The sequence below is a fragment of the Phyllostomus discolor genome, chromosome 9 (genome assembly GCF_004126475.2).
Source record: "Phyllostomus discolor isolate MPI-MPIP mPhyDis1 chromosome 9, mPhyDis1.pri.v3, whole genome shotgun sequence".
Taxonomy (NCBI): Eukaryota; Metazoa; Chordata; class Mammalia; order Chiroptera; family Phyllostomidae; genus Phyllostomus; species Phyllostomus discolor.
In genome coordinates, this window is record NC_040911.2 from 2,290,125 (window position 1) to 2,316,376 (window position 26,252).

The window sequence follows — 26,252 nt, forward strand, 5'->3', positions numbered from 1 at the left end:
CGTCACAAATGCCCAGGCCTGCCTGTGAATGTGTCCTCGTCCTTCAAGGCCCGACTCAACCGTGACCTCCCAACGCACCTTCCCTGGCGCTGCTGAGCAGATGTGAGCCCCAGACCGCCACCCCCACTTCTGCTCCTGGGGTGTGTGCCTGTGACGTTGGTCTCTCCCACGTGGAGCACGTGACCACAGGGCCCTTGCACCGCCTGGTCCCCGGGCCCGCACAGAGGGTCTCCCGAGAATCTGCCCGACAGGAGGGGCGGGACTGTGCGAGCCCATGGCCACGCATCCCCCCTCCCCGCGCTTGCAGCACCTGCTCTCGCTCTGCCTCCCCTCCGGAAAGGAGAGAGCGGCCGGCACAACCCCGGGAAGGAACAGGGAGGAGGACAAGGAAAACAGGCTAGCAATTTTTTTTTTTAATCACACGACCGGCCAAGGAGAGCAGGAGCGTGGCCACCCGCCAGCACTCCACTGCAGGGACCGGCAGGGCTGCCGAGTCCCGAGGGGCCACAGCATCACGTCCAAGTCACTGCGGAACCGTGCTATAACAAAAGGAGAGCAAAAATGACTGAAGCCACGGAGGTGGAAAGGTGGTGGAGATAGAGGCCAGTGTTTCCAACGGCAACACCAAGAAGTGACCACGTGCATGTGGTTCCTGCAGCGCTACAGGCCGGCCGCACTGGCTGCCTGGGGATGAGCCCGCAGCCCACCTCCCACTCCCACAGCGGAGCTCACGGAAGCGCGGCCACGGAGACAGAGAGCAGGGCACCACCGCCACCCCCGAGGCGGGGAGGGGCCTCCTTTCACCGGGACGAGGGGCTGGGGAGACCTTCCCTCTGCTGCCCCTCCACTGGCCTGCAAGTTACCCCCGCTCTCCCCGGACGCACACACCCTCCACGGAAACCACCTGGAGCCGCAGCTGACCGTGCTCTTCACTTTAAAGTCACAACGAAGACATCTCTCAGACCTTCAAGTGACAAAGTGATTTGTATGTAAAAAACACAAACCAGCATCTACTCACTAAACTGTATTTCAAGGACTTGAACAGCAGAGGAACAAACCCGCAATTAATTTGTTTGTTTTGCTAATTTTGTATCCCTCCCTGACAGGAAGAGAGACAGCAGTAATCATTACGTGGCATTTTAAAAATTTCAAACTAAAGACAAAAATATATCATTAAACAAAGAGCATGAAGATATTACATAGATAACATATGCAGTACACCCTTGCGGTAAGAGTGCGTTTAATGCTAATTCAGATTTTCTGGAAAAATGAGAGGTGCTGTGCTCCACATTGTTATCAGCATAATTCATGCCACAACATAAAACACAGCTTTTCTGTCTACATCTCTTTAACCAAAACAACCAGCTGAACCAAATACTTATTTTATTTGGATACATCTGTAGATATGATGGGTGTAATTAATTGTTCAGCTACAAATGCAATTCCATGGCGCTTTTAATGATTTAGGTATACACAGCTTTAGTTCTCAGAGCAGACTAAAAATAGTGATTTTAATTTATTCCTGCTGCCTACAATTACCCACAACCATGTATTTTTAAATATTTCCAGCCTATAAAAATTACTAATTTTTGCCACTTGTGTTTATCTGCATTTAGACTTTGATTTGGATAAATTAAGCTCTCAAGTGTTCCTCGCTTTATGAAACTCTGCATGTTGTACACTTCAACACAAATAAATGACTTGTACCATTAGAGGTTTAAATAATGTGATGTGTTTCATGCTCAGCCTGAAGCTGGATTCCAATGAAGTTGCTAATGCATGTAATGATTAAGTGTAACTCAAATACTAACTGTGTTGTTGAAAACATGACAGGCAATAATTTGGTCTATTATATTCTGCCATTTAATTGCCTAGTACAGACATTCTCTGACACGTTATGAAGCAATGATTTACAATTATTCAAGCTGCAAAGGTCAGAAAGTGACATTATAATCATCTACATAGAGATCCCTTCTAATGCACAAAAACTAGGTAATGCCACACATGCAAAAAAAAAAAGAGAGAGAGAGAGAGAGAGTTTTACTGCATTAGTAACTTTCTATTTAAGGTTTCTTAAACCAGCTAAGAATAAACAGTTCATAAGCACATTGATACACAATAGAAAATGTCTAGAATTTCTTCATGAACCCGGAGGTGACAGATTTAGAAAATGTCCTTATTCTCTCCTGATTAGGTAAACTCTACGCAACTGTTTAACTTTATACACAAGACTGAAGACCAGACACAGGAGAATAAATCAGAGAAAAACATAATCCCTAAACCATGCGTACCAGAGTCCTTGTGAGTAATGCACACAAAGTTAGGTGTATTTCCTAGGTTTATTAAAATCACAGGCTACTTACTAGTTTTCTACTAACTCTTATTTTTTAGTAACTAGGAATGGAAAAATTAACAATAGCTCAGGATGATCAATTCTACTCCTCTCACCCTAGTAAAAAGGTAATAAAATCTCCCTTCTTGAGGCACTTCTTTCTGTTACACCAACATGTTTAATGTTTAACTACTCAAGTGCAATAAATGATCAACACATAAAGAACTGGGAAAAATACTCAAGTTATTTAAAACAAGTCTAATATGAGAAAGGTGAGACAGAGAGATACAAATGAGACTGAATAACAGGATATTAAAGTAAAGCACTGTGCAAGCAGCATTTTCAGAGCACATAAACCTGAGCAGAGCCAGAAAGTGAGCAGCCGGGGGGGGGGCGGGGGGGGGCCCAGGAGCTGGGGCAGCAGCAGCCAGCATGGAAGAGGAGCCGGGGCGGGCAGGCACAGCCCCAACAACAGGTGTCAGCAGTGCACAGGAGCAAGGGGATGATGGGCCAGTGAACAGGAGGGCGGCCAGGGCCGACCATCACGACCACATCACTTCAGTCCGTCACTAAAACACCTTTAACCTCAAGGTCACCGTCTGTACAGTGGGGAAAACAAACATGAGATAAACAATCTCATGAAACTACAGAGATCAACCAAAAATCACGGTGATAAGGCGTACACTAAACCACAGCACTGCATAGAAACTATCTATTAGGGTATTATATATATATACCATTATGTATACACATAGGTAGTATTATATAAATTTAAACAAATTTAACAAAACATATCTATAATGACTTTTTGGGAGCCAATGATATTTTCAAGGTCTTAACTACTGAAAAAAACAAAGGTAAAGATCAGGGACTTGGTAAACATGAGTTCAACCTGTTTTTAAACATATGTCCCACATAAAATTATTAACTTATATCTAGGAATGCTTTCCATTCCTTGTCATTTTCTCCCCTCTCCCTCAGATGTAAGATTAAGAAACTGTGCTGCTCAAAAGCTGCTCCTTGTAAAAGTGAAAGTGAACTTAAGGGCTGTAAAGGAAGTTATCCATCACAAGCCCTTAAAGCAGGAAGCACACAGCAACCGGTCCCTGAAACCCCCACCGCGCCGCGCCGGCAGCCCCGGGTGAACGAAACTCCAGCCCCGGACTCTGGGTCCGCCGCCCGGTGGGAACCGCACACCCTCGAAGACATGCAGCTTCTCCCGTCAAACTAACTCACATCCACGATGTGCTGTAACTGACATGTGCTGGTAGGGGGAGATTATCTAAAAATTCCACTTCGAGATTCACAGAAAATCAGTGTAAGTTCAAAAACTGAAAAAGAAGCGCAAAAGGCAGTTTCTGTGAGGGGAGCAGCTAACGCACAGCCCCGAGAGCGAGCCCTAGGGAGAAGGGCCAGCCGTGCGTGTGACGGGCACTGCAGGCCGCACACACAGAGACACACAGACACACGAGAAAAAGCCAAACAGCTGCAGATAACCCGAAACATTAATGCTGGCCTCAAGTCGACAACATGCACTTCGTCGTTTCCATCAGTTTCACCATAAAATATCAGGGTTTGGGTTTTTTTTCCCCAAGAAGAGCCGAGGTGACTGAAAAATATAGTAGGATACTGCAATCATTTCATTCTAAAATGCACCTGCCCCACTACTTTTATATATTATTATGCAATCAAAACTATTTGAAAAACAGTTCATTTCTCACAGCTCCAACGAGGGAGAAAGAGGTGACTAGTAAAGTTCCAGAAGACAGAGACTCGGAGACGAGCTACTGCAGAAACGAAAACAGTGCAGGCCCTTCTGTTTGTGACAAAATTACGGTGTTAATGTTCCCGAAAGGTCAGTTCACCTTTTAAAGCGTGATTTTTCAGAAGGTAAAATTTATAGCCATTACAGCTAATGAAGAAGCGCAGCGCGCTGCTTATGTTCGGGAACTAATGGGCCCACTGAGCATCCCCACGCTGCCGGCCAGCAAGGACCACGGACTGACGCTGCCAGCCCCGGCGCTGCACCGGTACTCCCTTCCGCCTCCACTGCCACAGCCAGTTCTCGCACGTCTCAGCGTCTCTCCTTCCGCGTGGAGCCTGCGCGCTGCCCGCCCCTTGCAAACACGGGTCCCACCCATGGCACTTGCTCTGTACCATCGAGGGGTGTCTGGCTCGCTGGGGTTCCGGCGCACCCACACCGACCGAGCGGCGCGCTGTAGTCAGCGCGCTGCAGTTCCTCAGAACGTTCGGCTGCACTGTGAAAACACCCACCCTGCAAAAATTACTGTTGTGTGACTTTTAAATCAAATTCCATTTTTAAAAAGTTTAGAGACCTAGCATTTCGTAGTCAAAAGAATGTGGCAACGGCCATCCTCCTAGGAGACACAAGTCTGGAATCCAGAGAGCTCTCCCCAGGCGCACACTGCACGCAGACCCCTGTAACAGCAGCACCAAACCCAGGGGGTCTGCGTGCATCTGCGGCTCTGTACCCTGGGGGTCAAACAGAGAAGCCACTAGTGCAACATTTCAGTTGTGTGTGGTGAGCACTGAGCCAAGCAAAGTGTGCATTGTTCCACTTACACAATCAAAGCCAATCAATCACATATTGTCTCTGGTCCTACCCATGTCAGAAACTGTTCTCTGAAAGCGTTTCCTCTCTCCCTTTCCAGGGCCTGGGTACCCCTCATAAAAATGAGTGGAATTAGAATTCTAATAACCAAGTACGCAAAAGCTGTTTATTTCACAGACAGGAGGAACAAACTGCTTATTGCCATCTAATAGCAAACTTTCGTGGAAGCCAGGGCCTTTCTCTTTCCTATAACTCATGTGGTAAAAACAGTAAGTGATGTATCTTTTTAAATTCCAAGACCCAGAGCAATTAAAACGAACCATTTGGCACTCGACCCTCGCAGCTAAAGTCAGCAGCGAGAAAACTCGTTCTCCCACCGATCCTCTGGGGCTCTGGGGCAAAGGTTCGTCTTCATTTACTTTAGCTGCAAGTCACTGAACCATCAAGTCTGCCAGTGAATAAATCACAGACCACGGCTGATAAAACTGTTTGCGAAGTTATTTGCAAAACTCTCTTAAGGGTCAACAAACACCATGCATCCTGGGAGGAGGCGTACCATCCAGCAAGAACCAGAAGGTGTTTCTGACATAAAAGATATTTCTATTTTACATGGTAGTGCCAACCAGAGAAATTGTCTAATAAAAAGATAAACCTAATAAATACATCACGAGCACGCTGCACAATTTAACTGAACCCAAAGCATTCTGTGAATTAGCCACAAGAACCGCAGGTTTCTCGGGTTTCACATAAAGTGTTTTTATGTGATGCACGTATTAGTTCATTTCTGTAGCATAATAACATGAAAACATATTTTTAATCAGAAGTAGGATGTTAAGATTTGGCTCTGAATGTCCTATGATATACCATAGATGCCACGGCGTTTTAAAACCTTTTAAGGCGTCTCAGTACTTCCTATTTAACCCAGCACGTTTGAGTGACAATTAAAGACTGTGAATGATTCCTTAGAGGAAAGAGCCATTAACTAAAAAAGGAAAACAAGTTTTGAAATAAAGTTACACAAAAACATACATTATACACTGCATTTTTACAAGCTTCATCCCTGCAATAATCAGTAAGCAGCTGTCTGAAATTAAATCTTTTTCTGCTTTTTTCCTTACGGAACACATCCAGTGGATCCGAAGAGCCATTAATGTGATTACAATCGAAGCAGCACAGCAAAAGAGAAAAAACACACATATACACTCCTCAAGCTGCATTATGTATTTTTTATGTCTTTAAATGGAATTTCCAGTTCTCTCTGGCAATGTGAATGAACATCCTATAATTTAGTCAATTTACAGATTACAGGTTCAAATTGACCTTGTAGCCCATAAAATTGCTCATCTTCAGCGCGGGATGAGAAGTGGGGGAAGAGTGTCATAACTGTATTTAAGGAATTTACCATAACAATGGGAAGGGGGCTCTGCATGCATAATTTTAGCCACTCGTGCTCGTATCAGTTTTGAATTCTGAAACAATGGACACCCTGCACATGCTTCCTGGCTCGCGCGGCGGGGACGGTTTCAATGCACTCACCCACACACATGACACTTGTACTCCCTCATCCCAAGGTGCCTTTTGACGTGGTTTCTGGCATCGCCAAGCTGAGCTGTTGCAAAATGGCAGATCTTGCACTTGAATGGTTTTGATCCTAAGTAAATTTAACATAAAATACGATTTGAATTTGAATAATACAGTACTGGTAGTTTAAAAAGAGGCTTAGTTCCTAAGTCACACTTTTAATCTAATTACAAATTCCTGTCCCCAAAATGAAACGCTTGGATTCCTAACTCGAAAAGACCTGCATTCCGTAATTACTCCCCCAAAAGGACCCTGTTTCAGTGAGTGCCCCTCACTTCCAACCGCATCTCTAAAATCAGTGGTGACACGGCTGAGCAGCACTAAGCAGATGAGATGAGCTAAATAATTTTCAATATTTTCCTTACAATTCACAAAAATCCCTTTTACAGTCACTCCACATTTTAAAGTGGGACACTTTAAAAACAGAAATGCACACAGGGTAGCTGGCATTTTCTACGTGTATTTATCATGAAATAAATAAACTTCTTAGTGGTCACCTCCTCATTTCCTCATATTCCTACAGCTTAAAATTCATTCACATTAATAATGGGATTTTAGATTTTTTGACGTTTATTCCAAATGATTCGCTGTGTTGCTAGTTTACCAGCACACCATATAAGAATATGTACAGTGGGTAAAGCACTTGTTTTTATGGTCATTTTAGAGCCAAAAATCGGCTGATTCTGCAAACCAGAAGGACCGACATTTGGTTATTATGTATTTCAAGAACAAGTATTTCAATATAAAAAGCACAGTACCAACAAATTTGTGTTTATTTCCTAAAGAAATAAAATCAATCTGTGCTCAGTGAGAAACCAGCACTATTTCAGAGCCCACGCACTCAGCATCAGCGAGTGACCTGCAGTGGCAGCTGCCGGTCAGGAGCACACACGTCAGTGAGGAGCTGCGCTTGCAGGGGTGCGACGTGTGTGCGCCGCCGTCTGGCTTCCTCGCCACGGGATCTCCGAGCAAGTCAAAGTCACAGAAATCACAGCTTAAAGTCAGCACAGTATGTTTCCAGATTTTTCATATCATGTTCAGCCCCTATTTGGTGAAATACCTCTTCTAACATGGTTAGACAGAAGGTAAAATATGTGAACTTGAATAAATATACAAAAAGAGCTCAAACAAAAAAATCGCAATAAATCACATTTGATCAATGAACCTCTGTGCAGTGTGCCCTTGGAAAAAAACCCTCCAAGAATACTTTGTTGAAATTGAAGCACTCAGTAAAAAATTTTAGAGTCTTAAATTTCAATTTAATTCCCAAAAGCTGACAAAAAAAGTGAAGCATTTAATTTTAATCTTCTAACAGAAATAAAAAAGTCAACAGTACTAAGCACGGGCAGACAAGGTTGAATATTTCACAGTTCAATGACAATGAAGCCAGATCTCTTAATACTTCCATTTCTGTTAGAAGTAGATGTAAAATATATTTAGCACCCGAATGGTTATATCTAGTCAGCTTTATGTCTAAATGTCAAAAGCAGGTTGAGACTGCAGCTCACAGCAATCACATTCTATCAATCACATTAGAAACTACAGTTTATCTAAATGATTCTGATAAAACGAAGCCTATCACTACTTTGAAACACTTCATCTCAACAGAGACCTCTATAAAGGGACTTAGAGAAGGTGGGAGGGAGGAGAACCCTCGTAGCTGTACTCTGCATTACCATGCATTCAGGATAATAAGGTAATTAGGGCATTATCAAGGAACAGTGACACCGGGACTTCAGACAAAGAAGATAAAGCTCCCTCGGCTTCGGGAGCGCGCTCTGGTGCCAGGGCTCAGAACACCCGTCTGGTGGACCGAGGGCTCCGTCCTGCTTGCCGGCCCCGGCACTGCGCGAGCACACGGCCCCAGAGGCCAGGCAGCAGCCTGGCCCTCGTGTCGCCGGTGGGAGCTACCGTGTGGTCGGCTTCCCTGCGGCACTCACCAAGGGCCCAGCAGGCTGCGTTCACAGCTCCTCTCTGTGCCGTGAACATTCAAACATGGGGAGACCAGAGGTGACACTTTTCTGTGTGAATATAAGTAAATATATACATGTCCCTTTTTTCCTAACAGCGTCTCCATTTCTAGGCTTGTTAAGCAAGCATCACGTTTTATAAGGCACGTTTTATAAAACCACGTAATTCTACGTGTGTTTTTAAGGGGCACTGTGATCACTACAAACTGCCAATACTGTCTCAAACGGTTCTATTGCCTGGGCCAGCAGGACCCTCCGCAGGTCTCTCTTCTTCTCACTGGGATGGTGAGGTGTTTTGAAAGGGCAAAGGAGGAGTCCTGCTAGCTTCCTGGCACCTTACAATGGCGCCAGCGGAGCTCCGAGCCTTTAAACACGAAGCCTGCGCGTGGAGCTGGGCAGGCGTTCCCCAGCCGCAGCCGTTGCTGGCTGTCGTGCAAACGTGGATGTGACGTTCACATTAAAAAATCAGCGAAACTTGAGGTCCTAAAGGATCATGCCAGAGGCAGACAGCCCATCACCTAATAATGCCTGTCACCCATAGCCTGGATTCTACTGGGGTGGCCAAAAAGTCCGTTTGGTTTTTCCCGCACGACGGCTCCAGCAGGGCTTAGGTATCTGTAACTTCATTTGAAACAATTTTGTTAGATGGTATCAGACAGCTGTCACTTCACCATGCATTTAAAAAAAAAAACTTATCAAAACTGGTGAATTTTTGTACAGCCATTTTAATATTGAAGATCAAAGACGATACATAACATTTTGTCCATAATATGTTTTATTGTTTCAAGAAAGGTAAAAACACAACTGAAATGCAATAAAAAAGGTTTGTGCTAGGTACAGAGAAGGTACTGTGACTGATTGAATGTGTCAAAACTGGTTTGCGAAGCTTCTTGGTCCTATGGTCATTTTGGCCAAATAATTGTTTGCTGTGGGGCTGCCTCATGCTCTGGGAGGTGTTTAGCAGCAGCCCCGGTCTGCACCCGCTAGAAGCCGGCTATACCTGGAGACAGCCGACATAACATGCCCACCTCAATCAAGTTATTGGTGAAAATGAAAAATGTGTCTTTTATTTTACAGAAAACCGTAAAGGACTTTTTGACCAACCCCATACAATCCTCCTTAAACATGGAGCACCTCATTCACTCCTTCACTTACTCATCCGACAGACAGCCCTGGGAGCCAGCTACGCCTGGGCACGGAGATGAAGCAGAAACGAGAGCCAACTATGTGTAGGGCAAAGTAAAGCCCACATCCTCGCTCTGCTTACAGTCTACAGACTAACTCTGCTGAGCCGTCTCCTCTCCAGCTGACTGGGCTTCTAGAAACTGGCACGGAGTGAGCTGCAAACCCCAGCGGCCCCAGCTGGGGAGTTCTTCAGTGGAGTCACGCAACTCGCGCTCCCCGCACGCAAACACGGTCAACGGCACCAGTGACCAGTGCGCTCTGAACAGGAAACGGAGGGCTGGAGGGCTTCGGACGGTCTCCTAGCCCAGAGGCCTCTTCCCGTTCTCGGGAACCGGAGCTCCAACCGGCAGGGCACTGCGGTGGCGAGAGGCACGGGGTCCTCGCTCCGCTGGAGCGTAGGGAAAGGGGACAGACACTGTCTGCTCCCGCCGGTGGCACACACGGCGGCAAACTCGGAGACACTTTTTCCCTACCACTCTTGATGCCCCAAACCCATTTATTTCTCACAGTGCTGCTTTCACCGTGCTCGGGATGGGAAGAAAAGGTTACATAAACATATAGTAAATCACAAAGTATGGAAACAGGGATTGGAGAGCGAGCCCTTTTCCAGTTAACCATTAGTAACAGTCCCTGCACCGCTGTTTCACGGACAGAGGCAACGGACCGGGAAAGCCATTCACTCTGCGATGCGCCAAGACACAAACTTGGGGCGACACCCTGGAGGGCAGCGGCCCCAGAAAAATGGCTTGTGGGACTGGCACGGCAGGCTGGCACTGCGGGGCCCCAGACACGCTAAAAGGGGCTCGCTGATAAGTCCAGCACAAAATGTTAAAAAAGTGCACTAACTTTTACTAAATGTTACAATCAATGATGTAACTTATATAAGTAGGGTTACTCTGTCACATATTGATAGTTACTTCACTTTCACATCCACATTAACTTGATTTTAAATGCAATTAATACATATAGTCAAGGAAGACTAATGGACTACATTCTGCACTTAACCTGGTGGACATTTTCAAATGGCACAAGTGACCAGTGCAAACCTATTTTGCATTGTAAACGACTAAATAAATCTTAATGGATTAAGAATGATCAGCTATCAACACACAAGGGAAATTAAGTGCTGAAATGCCCACATTGATTATTTTAAATTATTAGCCTTACTCTGTTCTTGAATTTGTATGCTTTTAGTGAGCTTTAACACATTTACAAGACTTATTGACTATAATTACAAGAGAATTCAAGTAATGGACACATCAATTATAAGCAACACGTCTTGACCAGACAGTTGCATAAAGAATTCTAAAAAGAGCTCCATTAGCATCTTCCTCTTAGTTTTATCCAGTTGTATCTGCCTTAAGAGGGCATGTTGTGCAAGCACACGTTTTCTGCCCATGTGAACAAGCCCGTCTCCGGAGCCACGCCACCTCAGAAAGGACGCCGCCACGCAGCACCAGCAGCCACTGTCCACGCCACCAGCGTGCGGCGGTGGGGCTCCGCGGCCCTGGGCCGAGGTGGGGGCGGGAGCACCAAGCCGGTATTTTCCCGGGTTGATCTCATGCAGGGTTCCCTGCTACTTTCGCCAGTGAAAAACTTTTCTCTCTCTTTAATCACCCTAAACTATTAATCACGTTCCGTCCTCTTTCGTCTTCTTCCTTGTGACGATGCAAAAAGTTTCAAAAACTGCGCGATTTTAAAGTATATCTTTAATAATAAGCCATTATTTTAAAGTACAGTAAAATAAACCTTACAGTTTTAATGAAAATATGTTCATTAAAATGTGAATTTATTATTCAAATCCACTCATAAATTCAGCCATGGAGACAGAACTTGTCTAAGCAGAGCACAGTGATTTAAAAAAGATGTCTATTTAAAATAAAGGATGCATGGCAGGTTTATAGAAACAGTGCAGTGAATTTCTACATAAATTTGGAATAGTGGCTTATACATTTTTCAGCAAAAAAAAAAAGTTTTTAAAAAAATTTCTACCTAAAATCAAGCCTGAAGAAGGAACACCGCATGTGCAGAGCACAGAGGCCCGGCCAGGTCCAGTCTCCGTGAAAACCAAACCCCGAGCACACTGGCCTGGACCAGCACTGACTGTTTTTGATCCTTGAGAGCGGAATGTGGTTGCCTAGGAGTTACACTTTCGGACATAAGCTATCTGGCAATGACTATTTTTAAAGCCCTAAAGTTGGAGGAAAATTTTTATTATCTCATTCCTCAAAAGCCACTTAATATGTCCTCTGAAATGCAATGTGTCACTTAACGGACACCTGGAAAACCGAGGGGCTGGAACTTCGAGCACCTGGAAAGCCCTGAAGGACGGGACGGCACCCAGGGCGTCAGAGGGGGCGGCAGGCTTCTGACCACACGGGCAGGGACTACGGAACAGCCTGCCTCTGGGACCAGGGAGGATCCACCGCCCTGAGGGACATTGCGTGCCTGCGATGACCAACGGCAGCTGTCCCGGGCACCCCAGCAGAGCACCAGGACCCAGGGCAGGCCGGCGGCCGGCGCAGTGAGGGCCGCACCGCTGCAGGGAGGGGTGTCCGGACCCGACCCCGCACGTCCCTGGTGGGGAGAGCGCGCGGCCCAGCTCACGTACCTGTGTGCGTGCGGATGTGGGCCAGGAAGGCCATGGAGTTGCTGCTGCGGCACATCTTGCCGCAGTACTTGCACACGTTGCCCTGGTTCTCCTCCCGCTCGCGGTTGATCTGCTCCGTGTCCTCCACGATGTACTTGTTCACCTCCCGGAGCAGCTCCTCGTGCTGCCCCTTGATGTGCAGGAACAGGCTCTGCTCCGAGTCGAAGGGCTCCGTGCACTTGACGCACTTGAAGGTGGCCCCGCCCTCCGGGAGCTCCTCCACGCTGGCCTGCTCGTTCCGCAGGTGCCCGGCGCTGGCCAGGTGCTGGTGCAGGTTGCTCTCCGTGTAGAAGGACTTGCCGCACAGCAGGCAGTGGAAGTGCTTCTCCTTGGTGGGGTGCTTCATGGCTATGTGCACGTTCAGGCCGCTCAGCCCGTCGGCCAGGAAGCCGCAGTCGTCACAGCGGATGCGGGTGGGCTCGCCGCAGGGGCCGCCCTCGCACCTCTTCCTCCTCACGCCCTGCACGCCGTCCCTCGGGGGCGACTCGCTCCCCCTCCCCCTCCCCGCCGGCGCCGGCGGGCCTTCCTCGGCCGGCTCGGCCAGCACCCCGTCTTCCGGGCTCCTGATCCTCACGATGGAAGCGTCGAAGTGGCCGACACTGTAGGCGGCCTGTCCTCCGTCGTCGATGCTGACGACGGCCTCGTACGCCCCGCTGCTCCCGACGGTGCTGTCAGAGGCGGGGCCGTCCTCCTCCACGACGACCTCAGCGTCCGGGTGAGAGTTCATCAGCATGTCCTGGCTTTCCACGCGCACGGCTGTCAAATCCACGGGGCTCCGCACACGGCCCACTCTGTCCTGAGCACGGCTGTCCAGGTCTGGCTGTCCTTCCGTCATTCTCAGCACAACAGGGACGGCGCTCTCGGCTGCCTGGGCTCCACCCAGAACTGCGGGGCACCCGCGCTGGCTGAGGCTGCCGCCTGCCTTGTCTCCTCCATCCCCTCCACCGCCCTCACAGGGCGCACTTGGGTCCCCGACGTCACTCAGTCTATCATGGCTGTTCCTCACCGCCTCATAGTTCAAAGCTGAGCCCCCCGAACTTCTGTTCTGAAACCTGCCCGGGGAGCCGCGGTCAGAGGACACGCCCAGGGGCACCCTCTGCTCCGGCTCCCTGGCTTCGCCCCTGGCAGGGGGCTCTCGGAAGCTTTCACGGAAGGAAGGGTCTCCGCCGACACTCGGCTCTTCCTCGGTCTCAGCGTCCACGGAGTCAGGGGCACAGAGCACCCTCGGCACGCCTAAGTCAGGGTTCCCGTCTAGGACAGAACAGTCAGCAGCGTTTCCGGACTCAGGAGTCTCAGGTGGCTGATCTGAAACGACTTGAAATTCTGCGGAATGTGGCTGATGCCGGTCCTCCGGCACAGCGACGTTTCCGGACAGTTCCGAGGACCTGGCTTCCACCTCAGGGGCGGGCAGGTAGGACTGCCTCTTCGTCTTGTGCTTGTCGGTGGCGGCGTGCCTGGTCATCTCCCGGTGGGTCACGGCGTAGTAGTCGCACGCCATGCAGTAGAACGCGAACTCTCTGGTGTGCTTCCGTTTCACGTGCAGCTCCAGGGAGGCCGGCGCGTGGGCGCTGAACTCGCAGTGCAGGCACCTGTTGTCGCCGGCGCCCATGGCGTCTCTCTGGGGGCACGCCTCCCCCTGCTGCCCCAGGTCCTCCGGCTCCAGAGACACCTGCTCCTTCTCGTCAGCGAGGGGACTGCCAGCTTCCCCACCTATGGAGGGAAGCGCATTTTCGACCCCACCTTCGACCAGCTCTCCGTGCTCTCGCCCTGGCTTTTCTGCAAGGGAGGGGTCTGGCTCAGCCGACCGATCAGCACGCTCGTCCGAACCAGCGTGCCTGCCGCAGGCCTCAAGGTTCCCCCCTTCGGGGCCAACGACGATGTCCGAGCTCTGTTTCCCATGCGCCTCTATCTCCACACGCCCTCTGTGTTTCTTGGTGGCACAGTGGCGCTCCATGTCCCCCTTAGTCACCGTGTAATATTTGCACACCTTGCACAAGTAACTGTACTGGTGACTGTGCTTCCGTCTGATGTGGACGGTCAGGTTCGTGATGCTCGAGGCCAAAAGGCCACAGTGTGAGCACGTCCGTGAGATGCTGCCCTTGGGTCTCCCCCTCCTCGGAGCAGCGGCCGCAGCCTCGTCGTCTTGGGCGACCACACCGGACGGTGACTCCTCCTTGGCAGCCAGCGCCGCGCTCCTCTCCGAAGGGGAGTCCTGCTGCGGCTGCACACCGTCCGCGCGGCCCTCGGCCCTCTCGCCCCCGGGAACGGCACACTCCTCCTTTTTGTCACCGGTGCCTATACAGACCCTCTCGATGCATTCCTCAAAGCTTAGCCCGATGTTGTTCTTCTTAGCATTTTCAAGATGTTTGCTTCTCTTGATGTGTTTCTCCATCCCTTCTTTGCTCAGCGAGTACAGGTGACACGCTCTACAGAGGAAGTGATAGTCCTGGCCGTGCCGGAGCTTTATGTGTCTCGTGAGGACCGTGGAAGACCTCGTCTTGTAGAAGCACTTCTTGCACTGGAACTGCGGCCGGCTTGCGTGCCGCGCTTCGCCGCCGTGGCCCGCGCGGGCCTTGGCCGGCTCCTCCTGCGCCGCCCTGGCCGACTGGCCCCCAGGCCCCCCTGCGCTCCCCGCTGCTGCCGGCGCACTCCAAGCCTGCAGGAGCGGGTCACTGCTGAGCGACTGTGACGTCTGAGGTTGACCCAGGAGGCCAAGGTGCCTCTCCGCTGGCCCAGGCTCCTCCGCGCCCTTCTCAGATGAGGAGGACAGCTCTCGGGGAGAGCGGGGAAGGCCCGTACCGCGCTCTTCCTCCACGGGGTCTCCGAGATGGGCTTCGTCGGAGGGGACGGACGCGCAGCACTCACAGCGGAGGGCGGGGGCAGCGGGCTGACGCTGGCCGTCCTGCAAGCGTTCCTCCAGGCCCCGCCTCGACACACCGGGCACGTCGCGTGTCTGGCAGGACAGCTCCCGCTCTCGCGCACGGCACCCCTGCGCGTGGGCTCCCGCCTCTGTCCTGCCCGCAGCCAGCTGCCCGCAGTCCGTCCACGCGCACGCCGTCTGCAGGTCGGACGCCGCTCTCGCTGCCGGAGGGCCCGAGGAGCACAGGGGGTGGGCGCTTCTCTCGCCTGGCTTCGGCTCCTGGGTTTCTGCGGGAGTCTCGCCGGGGCCATGGGCGCCACCGCTCGCTCCTACGAGTCTAGGCGTGGATTCAGCCTCACCTGCCCTCACCTGTGCTCTGAAGTGTTTCATATATACCCTCAGAGTCTCACTGGCGCCTCTCTTACTCACTCCCGAAAGAGTAAACCTTCTCTTGGCCTGGCCTTTTACGGGGAGCGTGCCACTGCGCCGCCGGAAGCCACCAGCCGGCGTGAGGGCACTTCGCTCGGGCCTCGGCCTGGAGGCCGCGCCGGCCCCACGTGCTGTCCGTGAGGCCCTTCTGGCCGAGTCCAGCCTGTCCGAGAGACCCTGCGAGGTTGCTGAGGCCTCCGGCGTCTTACTCTGGTTTTCAGGGCTCCGAGCCGTGCCGAGGGGAGGGGCGTGCTCCTCAAGGATCTCCCCCTTCTCCAGCGGAGCGTCCCTGCACGGCCGCATCTCCACGAGAAGCTCGCTGCTGCTCCCACTCTGCTTCAAAATGCTTCCTCTGAGCTCTTTGAATTTGCTTCCGTTTCTGAGCCTTTTTGAATCACTACTCATTGCTGTTTGGTTAGAAGCTCCTGGTTTTGCGAGAACACCCTTTGCCCCGATGGCGCACGGTTTCCTAGGAAACGGTGGTTTGGTGAGGATCTGCACGAAGCCTCCCCGCGCAGCCAGGTTCTGGCGCCGCAGGTGTGTCTTGCCGAGACAGTGCGCACGCAGGAGGCTCTCTTCCACGCACTGGAAGCCACACAGGTCGCAGGAGAAGACCTGCTGCTGCGGCCCGTGCGTCTGCGTGCCGGACACCGCTCTGGGGCCGCAGGGGCAGTGGGCAGCTTCCGCGGGCGGTGGTCCGGGGCACGCGGCGTGCCCCTCCGGGTCGGAGCATGAAGAGCACGGACGGCCGCAGGAGCTGCTGCACCGGAGCACCGGGTCCACCTCCCCAGCGGTGCCACGGGCACCGGCCGCCTCCCCCGGGGGCGGAGGGGTGTCTGTTCCTGGGCCCGGGGAAGGCGCTTCCTGCACGGACGTCGTGGTTCCAGAGTCTGCCGTCAGAGAGGCCGCGCCCGCTGTGCTGGAGCTGCCGAGAGGGGCCCCGGCCACAGGGAGGCCTGCGTCTCCTCCCTCCGAGCGGCTGGTCAGGACGGACGCCTGCGCTGTGTCGCCCAGCGGGACACCCGCTTCTGAGCCCCCACGAACGCCCTGCTCTTCAGGTCTGAGGGGCTCCGCCTCGCCCAGCTTCCTTCGCTTGGGAACGCGGCCGTCCCCGTCCTCCTCCGAAACGACACTGTCTGCTGGCCCCGGGAAAGCTCTCTTGCCCATGCAGTTCCCGGAGGGGCCCGCGGCCACACTGGACGCCAGCCCACTGCCCGCGCCGCGGGACGGGGTCTCTCCACTCGCGTCTTCGTCCTCGTCGTTCTCGGGCCTCTTCTCCGCGTCCATCGTGAGCGAAGGCTGGTGGTGCTCCCCGCGTCCCCCGGGCGGCTCACATGGCACTCGGGCCTGCGAAGAAAACGAACGTGGCGTTAAACCCCTGAGCACAGAGACGGGCACACGCCAATCCACACGTCACCGTGAAATGACACCTGGAAGGGAAGATGCCACAGGACCAGCCTCAGGGGGATTTCCTCTCTACTGAGGTCGATGTGGTCACATGACCCTTTAAGGACACTGCGCACCTGGATCTGGGGGCACCACAAAGCACGCTGTGACGCAGGGAGCAGTGCTGTGGCAGCTTCCACAGAAAGGGGGTTCTCTCAACCAGCATGCAAAGAGAACTCCCAAGCTTCAACTCCCGTTACCAACACGTTTGAGTTTACCTCTCTCTTCTCCTCAACGGAGAAGCCCTCTTTTCAACCTACGTTTCCGTGACCCCCCCTCTGTAAAGCAGAAAACCGCCAAACCGTCGCGACGCAGGTCAGGCAGCCGGGCCTCCCTAAGAGGCCCCCCAGCGGGAGCCCCGGTCCCAGGGTAAAAGAAATGTATTTAAAGCCACTCCACTCGTCCATCATCAGCTTCCTCACCCAACAGCCGTCCTGGGCTGTCTGAGGTTGATGGCAAAGGGAAGTGTCTGTGGTAGAGTAGGAGCAATGGAGTAAATTTGGGGGAGGAAAATTTACTGAATGAAATGCTTTCAAAGCAACTACATTGATTTTATTTTTCATTATGCCATTTAATTCAATTAAAACATACCATTTTCTGATTACTTTACACCACGATTGGAATTTCCAACCAAATGCCATTTGATTGGATGCTAATAAAAACTAGTCACACAGTATGACCTCAAAGCCAACGATAACTGTCTCGGTTACTTTTCCCCGTGACAACGAGAGACCCAGTGGAGGCCGTTGCCGTGACGGCACTAAAAGCAGGGCACGACAAGCACACATTAGACCTCACGCCCAACGCATAAGCGATGAAAGAAAAAGCTGGGTAAATTGAACTTCTTAAACATAAAAACTCCAAATGACACTGTGCTTCAAAGGCCACCACCAAGAAAATGAAAAAACAACCAACAGAATGAAGAAAGCTTTGCAAATCATATGTGACTTAATCTAGAAATATACACAACTCTTACAGTTCAATAATAAAAAGACAAACTAATTTTAAAATGAGCAAAGCAGCTGAATATACTTTTCTCTAAATCAGATATGTAAACGGCCAAAAGCCCGTGAAAACATAACCTAAGCAGTGAGCGCTGGAGAGATGCAAAGAAAACCACGACGCAAGGCCACGCACCCACGAGGACAGCTGGGATCGGAAAGGCACGTGACAACGAAGGCTGGCAGGAGTGTGGAGCAGTCGGCACCCGCACACCATGCTAGTGAGGACCTGGGTTGTTTCCACGTCCTTTGCATTTTTTTCTTTACATTTTTTTTTCTTTTACTGATTCTAGAGGGAGAGGAGAGGAGGGAGAAAGAGAGGAAGAGAAACATCAATGTGAGGGAGAAACATCGATTGGCTGCCTCCTGCACAACTGGGGACCTGGCCTGAAACGCAGACATGTGCCCGGAATGGGACGCGACCCCGCGACCTTTCGGTTTACAGGATAACGCCCAACCCACTGAGCCACACCAGCCAGGGCCATTAAACTATAGGTTAAGTGAGTGGATTGTATGATATATAAACATCTCAATAAAGTTACTTAAAAATATAGATATTGTCATATATAATCTACAATACAAAATCATCTTGTATTTGTTACTGTATTGCTCTTAAAGAGTGAAAAAGATAAATGTATATACTTTTATTACACATGTAAGATATTCACTCTTTCTTCAGAATGTGTTCCAGAAAATATAAGTCATATAAGAGGTTAACAGATGTTTTGTTTGATTGGTTTGGGTTTTTTTTGTTTTTTGGGTTTTTTTGGTGGGGGGGATGAATATCCCTGGCCAAATAAGTTTTAAAAACTCTGGTTTGAACAAAATTCCTTTACCACTGTATTTCTCAGCACATACGCATTTCCCAAATTACTTTCATCACATAACCCTTTGTTTATAAAGAACCAAGAAAGTGGTGTTCTGAAGGACCCTTTAGAAAATGCTCTTTTGGAGAAAGCACTGGCTTTGTTATTCAACATTTGTAACGGGAGAGCAAAAAGGGGAAAGACCCAGTGAGTTCATCACACGTCTGGGCCAAAAACCTCGCTTAGGGCCACGGTGCCCCAAGTGGTCTTGGTTGTAGATGCCGGAATCGCACCCAAGGGCGGTATAAGATTCACGCCGGACAGTGCGAGGGGCGAGAGGGCGGTCCTTTCACATGAGTGCTCTCCTTCTGGGACCCCCGCCCTCACGGCCGAGAAGAGTCACGGGACGAGTGCACCCCCCACGCACGGGACCCCTAGGAAAGAAAAACAGAGGAACCTGTACAAAACCACAGGCATCTCTGCCCTGGACACCAGAGGGCAGTGGTCCCCGGAGGTGAGACCGGCCTCCCAGACACCTGGGCAAGACGTCTCCCTGGGTAAGCGACTCAGGCCACAGGCCACAGGCCACGGCACAGGGCGGGGCCTCCCAGCAGAGCGGAGGGGCGGCCAGTGGGGGTGGGCGGGGGAGGTGCCCGAAGGAGAAGCACGGAGGTCTGCAGAGGGCCCGTGGGAATGTCCCTGTGGGGACAGACAGCACCGCCATCTTCCGAAAGATGGGCTCAGGCCCCTCACACTCAGTCCTCGGTACGCCCCCCCCACCCCCCCACCCCGAGGCAGCCCCTGCTCCGAATCCCTCCCCAGTAGGTTGCCGCAGCAGCTCGTGCAGGTGGGTGCAGACACTGTGTCTTCGGAGGGCGGAGGGCCAGGCTGCTCCTGCCCAGCACCGCGTCCCTGCTGCCCGCGGCCCGCGTGGTAAAGCCGCTGGCCACTCGCGCTCCCGCACGAGCCCTTCCGAGAACACGTGTCTCCTCCCGTTGCGAGTACCTCAGGCGCCACTGCTGCTGCCGGGTCACCGGGCAGAGGGCCGGGTGAGCTCCGCCAGGCCCTGCTGTTCACAGAGCCACCAGCGACGCCAAGGATTCCGAGTGACCCCCGTCCGCGCCCGCCTCGGACGCCGTCGGCCTTTCAGACTGGGGTCACTCCAGTGGGCGAGGGCGGCCCTCTTGCATTTCCCCGATGACCAGTGACGGTGCCAAACACTTTGTCTCGAGCTTCGTGAAGTGCCCGTTACCCTTTCGCCCACGTTGTAACTTGGCCGTTTGTTCCTGAGCTGGAGGCACTGCTTACGTATTCCAGATACCAATCCTTTGTCAGATACATGTTTTGCAAATATTTTCTCCCTCCGATTTTATTGCTGTTGTCTTTTGTTAAGCAGAAGTTTTAATTGTCTTCCTGTTCTGGTTAACAATGCATCTACTTTACTCCCCCTCCCGCACTGCGGTGCAAGGGAGGGGCTCAGGTTACCCGCCCTCCTGTCCGAGAGCCCAGAACAATCCCAAGCACGCGAGGTGCCAGAATGAGTGAACCCCTCGTTGTGATGTCTCCTGGACGACGTGAAACACGTCTGAGATACACTCCAAAACAGGCCAGGAGAAGGGCACAGTGAGGCTGCGTGCTGACAACGACCAAAGCTGAGTGACAGGGCAGGGGACTCAGTATGTGATTGATTCTATGGGGTTTCCCAAAGTCTGTGTGTGTTTGTGTTTGAAAACGGCCCTAACAGAAGTCAGGGTCGATGTCTTGGTCTGGACCGGTGTGAATCCTCTTCTCTTCGACGCCAAGCTGACCCACGCTCACACGCCACCGCAGGCTGGGCAGGAGGCCGGCTTCGGCTCGGCACGCAAAGAACACGCGAGCTCAGGCTTCGGGGAGACGCACATGTGTCACGTCTGTTCGGCGTAAATGTTCTCACGGTGACGCCCGACTCGTGTGTGTTTAGAGATAAAAGAGTGACAACTACACAAATATGCAGACGCCAAATAATGACACCCTTTATTGTCATCTCTAGAATGGCCCCCAAAATTATAAAGCAGGAGAAAATGTTTGTCCACTTGTTATCTCCCAACCGATTTTTTGAATTAATGAAATAACTCAGCAAGTCATCCTACGAAGAAAGAACAGCCGACACACACACACCGAGTGCCCCCCACGCAAGAGGAGCCAGGGCTACAGACACCCCCAGCCCCCGGCAGGCTGCCGTTCTGCAGGGCCACGGGCAGGGGCGCCAGTGCGAGGCCGCACCCGACAGCCGTGTGCGTGACGCAGGCTCAGATCCACGCACAGATGAGCACGGGATCAGACTACCACGTAGGGCGTCTGCCGGAGGAGCAGAACAGCCATCTGAGCTAATCCTTGAGGAAACTGGGACCGGGGTTCTCTTCCGCCGAGGGAGCAGGCGGGAGCAGGCGAACGGCTCCAGGGGAAGAAGGGCATGGCGAAGCCAGGGAACACGCATGGGGAGCATCAGCCACCCACGCAGCTCACAGCGACACGGTGGACTTTCCACTGCCCGCAACTCCACGCCAGGGCAGGTGGCCGGCCGGGGCCGTGCCACACGGGCTCCGATCAGCGGGGGAGCTGAGCCAGCGCTGTCAGCGAGGAGCCGCCAACACCCAGCTCAGCTCTGGGGAGATCCGTCTGTCCCTGTGCAGGACACAGCGCGAGTGGGGCAGGTGCAGAAGCGGAGCGCGAGCAATCTAAGAGCTTGCGTCGGGAGGCCCGGGACCGGGGTGACGATGTCAGCAAGCAGGAGCGCAAGGGCCTCGGCGAGACTCTTCGGGCGGCCCAGAGGAGACGGGATCATGGAGATAAGGATGTCTATGCAACGTCATCAAAACCGCCCTCAGCAAGGGCGTTGGCACGAGCACATAAAGGTCTGTAAAGAGTCAGGACAGGACGAGCACTGGGGGGGAGGGGACATGGCCCGTCTCTGGAGCGGCGATCAGAAGTCACCCAGCGGACGGCGGAGGGGCTCACTCTCCCGGAGGCAGTCTGCACGCAAACACTCTCGGAGCGCCCGCCCCGCTCCCGACGGCCCCGGGAGTGCTCTCAGACAGAGCCGGCAGCAGAACGGGTGGGGACCCTCCGAGACCCCAGAGTACGGAAGGCATCTTCCCTCTTCCTCCTGGCATTCCCGCTGCTTGTAACCAGTGGGGAAGGAAAGCGAGCCCCGGACTCCCCCCACAGTGCAGTTTCGGTGTTCGGGGGCCTGGGAGGTGTTCGGACTGAAAGAACAAGATGCATTTTTAGACCAAACCTTCCGGAGCACACGGCTCCCACACCAGCCCCTCGGCCACCGCTCGGCACGGCCTCCCTGTGCCACACCAGCCGCCAGGCGCACGGGTCCACGCACAGTGTCGACTGTCACCCGAGTTCTCAACGAGCGAGCCCGACTAGGGAAACCAGGGCACACGTCACCGCAGCCTCCCCAGCTTTACCCGCACACGGACTCACCAAGAACCCGTCACGAAGGGAAGCTTCTGCCCCAACGGAAACAAACAGCTCTTCTATGGTCATAAAGGAAGAAAAGTAGCAAGGAAGGAATCAAACCATATAGTCTTTAAGAACAGCCGTAAAACAAATCAATAGCAGCCTTCTGATGACACCTGGTGGCCACTTCTCATGGGAAGAGGTTTCTCCCAGCATTTCAACGTATTTCAGGAATGTGAGACGAAAAGCAATTACTGGACCGTTGCCCACAGCATCAGAACCCCTGGGCGGCAGCCGTGAAAACCCTCCTTTCCCTCTCCTGTGAAGGGAGCCGTGTGTAGCCTACCCCAGCAAGGCAGCCCCCCCAGCCCGGGCCCAGGGACTCGCTGGAGGCGAGCAGGCTGCACCTGTGTGCTCCCACGCCCACGGGTCAAACCATCACAGGGAGGGAAAGATCCCCACCCACAGAACAGCACCCTGTCTCTTCCCCGGGACGTCACGTTCTATTTCAAATAACCAACCCAAGTGTACCTACCTGCGAGTTAACAATTAGAGTATTTACTTTATGCTTCAGGTAGAGCGAAAACCTTCACTGAAAACCCGCACTAACAGAGCTCAAACCTCGGGGACCCCGAGAGAAGAGACAGCCCGTCCCCGCTCCCGTCAGTGCGGACCCCCCTCCCCCCCAGCACTGCCCATGACGAGCTGCATAAAACAAGTCACAAGGAGGGATACCCTGAAGTCAGCTCAGCCTTCTCCCCTAGCTCCTTCTTCAAAAAAACAATCTTCTTACACCTCAAGCACTATTTTCCAAATATATTAAATTGACCCAGTAATAAAGATAATTTTATGACAACCTTGTATCAACAACCTCTGACAAATGCGCCTCATATAGTTGGAAAGATTTTACACAAAAAGGTAAAATTTAATATATCTCTTTTCAAAAACTATTTTTTAAGTCAATGCCTTTTAGAGTTATTATTTCCATCTAGTTATCTTTAGAGTTAGTACTTCCATCTAATTATTTTAATTTTCTAGAGACAGAACGTGCCGGGACAGGAAAACAGCACGGGAGAAAGGAGGTTCTGCGAACAGAGCGGGGAAACTCAGCGCCGGTGAAGGCAGGCGCGTCAGATCGGCCGCCTCGCTCGCCACGGGAAGAGGCTGTTTTACTGTCGGTGTGACTGATCACAACGAAACCCCCACCTCTTCCCAGTAAAGGCATGATAATGAATTTTCTTTACAGCTGCAGAGAAATGGGATTTGCTACTTCACATCAAATAGAACAGGCCGTATAAATTCTTCTTCCTGTTTATTGTAAAATATAATTTCAACTATAAAATCAGTCATGAACTATTAAAACTGAAACAACAAAATATATATCCTTTCCTTTCCTTAACTTAGTTCAAAGCATCCACCCACTAAACAGGGGCGGGGAGGTGCGTGTGCCTGGAGCCCCTACCTCCTCGTTAAGTGTTTCCGTGAGACGCTTCATTTTCAAGAATTTATAACGCGGCCATAAAAAGCATTCCATGAAAAGCTGGTGCATTTCCCTTAAATCCGCCTTCCACCTTTTCCGAGGGGCGAGACAAGGAAGCACCCGGCGTGCGGACGCCGAGGGCAGGGAAGAGAGGCGGGAAGAAACCCGCGGACACACGGCGACGCCCACACGGGGCACGGTGAGCTCCAGGGGAAGGGGACCTGACGGCACCCGTTCCGGGACCCGTTCCCACCCAGCCTCTCCGACAGCGTGTGCCGCGCACACAGCCGCCACGTGACTGCTCCCGGCGCCGAGCCCCTGTTTGCAGCGGGGGAGGGCGGCCCGAGGCTCACAGAGGCAGCAAGGAAAGTCAGAGTGAGGGACTGCTGACCACACGACCACAGGACAGAGCATTCTCGGGTGTGGGTTTGCTTTTCATTCCAGGAAAAAAAAAATGCAGAAGGAAGGGCGGAGTTCCAAAACGCCAGTCCAGGAAAACGGAACCCTGAAACCCCGAACCCGCTCCCCAGCGTTCTGCCGAGGGATGCTGTGGGTCCACGAGAGGAGCTGGAAGACAATAGCTCATCAAAGAACTGCAGGGAAAAAGACTAAACTACTAATTTTGGAAGAAATCTGGAAAACACTGTAATTCCAAATGTCAATAAGCCAACACACAATGTAAAACTATCAGCCTCAAGACATATGGAATATAAATTATTAGGTATCACAGATCTGAGTGCTAAGAAAGTATATTTAGGAAAGAGAACTTCAGTATTAAATTTTTAAAATATAGTTCTAACAAAGTCCATTTCTGTACTGGGTTGGCCAAAAAGTCAGTTTGTTTTTTTTCCATAAAAGACTTATTTTTCATTTTCACCAATAACTGTACCGATTTGCGTATTTTGAGTATGCCGGCTATCTCCCGCGTGGTGTTAACACTGACTGTTCTCAATCAATGTCTCAATTTGATCACTATCAACTTCAACTGCTCCACCTTAACCGTGGTGCCTCATCCCGTGTGAAATCCCCAGCACGAAACCTCACACACCACCCTGGACACGTCCGATCAGCCACAGCACCTTCTCCACACGCTGCTCACGTCTGTCTTGTGTGTGTCGCAGTGGTGGTTCTACCTTTCTTGAAGTCATACAGCATGATATGCCAAAAATGTTGCATATTTTCTTCCATCTTCAGTATTAAAATGACTGCACAAAAATTCACCAATTTTGGTAAGTTTTTTTAATGCACACTGATAGGACAGCTGTCACAACACAATCTAAGAAAAATGTTTTGAATAAAGTTAAAGACAACTAAGCACTACCAGAGCCACTATACAGGAAAAAAAAAAAAAAAAACATTTTTTGGCCAACCAGTAAAAAGGTGAATAGTTTTTTTCCTCTGAGTGATGAAATTGGAGGTCATTTTGTTTCTTCCTCGGGTACTTTCCTGTACTTTTCCAAAATACATGACTTGGGGAGAAAGACTGAGGGGCTAACTTTCTTAAAAGTCTCTCCACATGGCTGAAGTAACGGAAAACGATGACAGTTCTCAAGAAGGAAAGTTCCCAGGCTAGGAATACATCTCTAATTGCGCTTCTTGCACTAAACGTGGAATCAAAACAAGAATCAGAGTCCAGTGAGAAAGTGACTTACAAGAGTCACGGACGCCTGGGGTCTGATTGGGTCCAATCGCCCAGGGACGCCCAGAAACGTGGCTCCGGCTCTCGGGGGGGACTTCCCACGGACCTCAGGAGTGGGGGGGAGGACCAAGGACAGTGGGCACAGCCAGCACCCACGCCGTGGCCTCCCACACCGTGCCCACGGAGAGGAGCCTGGGCTCCTCAGGAAAGGACCAATCCCAGGGCTGGGGCGAGGCAGGCACACGTGGAGCCTAGAGCATCTTCTTGTGTCAGGAGTGAGGAAAGGCTTTTTTAAAAATAATGATGCCACGAAGTCACAGGGGACAGTGAAACGGGCTCCGACGGACCGAACCCCACGGGGACACTGGCGCACCAGAGGGCGTGCCCTCACCCACTGAGAGCAGTCAGGAGTAAGTCCGTATGAACAACTGGGAGACAGACGGTGGACGACTGACGAGGCACACGGACAGGACAGAGGGCTGAGGTCCAACTAACCAGTAAATGAGGAAGGACCGCAGGGGACAGGAAGTCGTGCTGGCAAAGACCACACCTATCCAGCAAGGATCGCCCACGGATGCCAAGTCTGGGGGGACAAGTACGACGTGCAGAATGTCTGAACGGTGTTCGAGGGTCTCCCTACAAACAGTGCACTAGTGCAAGGGAAGAAAGAGGAGAAACTCAGCAGTTGTCGGGTGGGTACACTGGCACCTCGTGGGGATGGGCAAAACCAGGGTCCCCAGTGAAGGGCAGACCCACGTGGCACCCCCGACGGACGCCCCCGAGAAGGAGGGGCGCCTGCACATCGCCGCTGCAGCCTCGGGACAGCAGGGCCGGCGGCCGCCCCAGCGGAG

At 51.8% G+C, this 26,252-nt stretch overlaps 1 protein-coding gene across 1 annotated transcript in view; it reads right to left on the minus strand.

Annotated features, from left to right (window-relative positions):
* The window catches only part of ZNF407 (zinc finger protein 407), a 259,153-nt gene that overhangs the window by 222,432 nt on the left and 10,469 nt on the right, over nucleotides 1-26,252 (minus strand). The window contains exons 2-3 of the mRNA XM_028525040.2: nucleotides 12,252-16,926; nucleotides 6,441-6,555 (exon numbers count right to left, since the gene is read on the minus strand). Of these exons, the coding sequence (XP_028380841.1) occupies nucleotides 6,441-6,555; nucleotides 12,252-16,866 (4,730 nt within the window). The 5' untranslated portion in view covers nucleotides 16,867-16,926. The remainder of the gene's footprint in view (nucleotides 1-6,440; nucleotides 6,556-12,251; nucleotides 16,927-26,252) is intronic.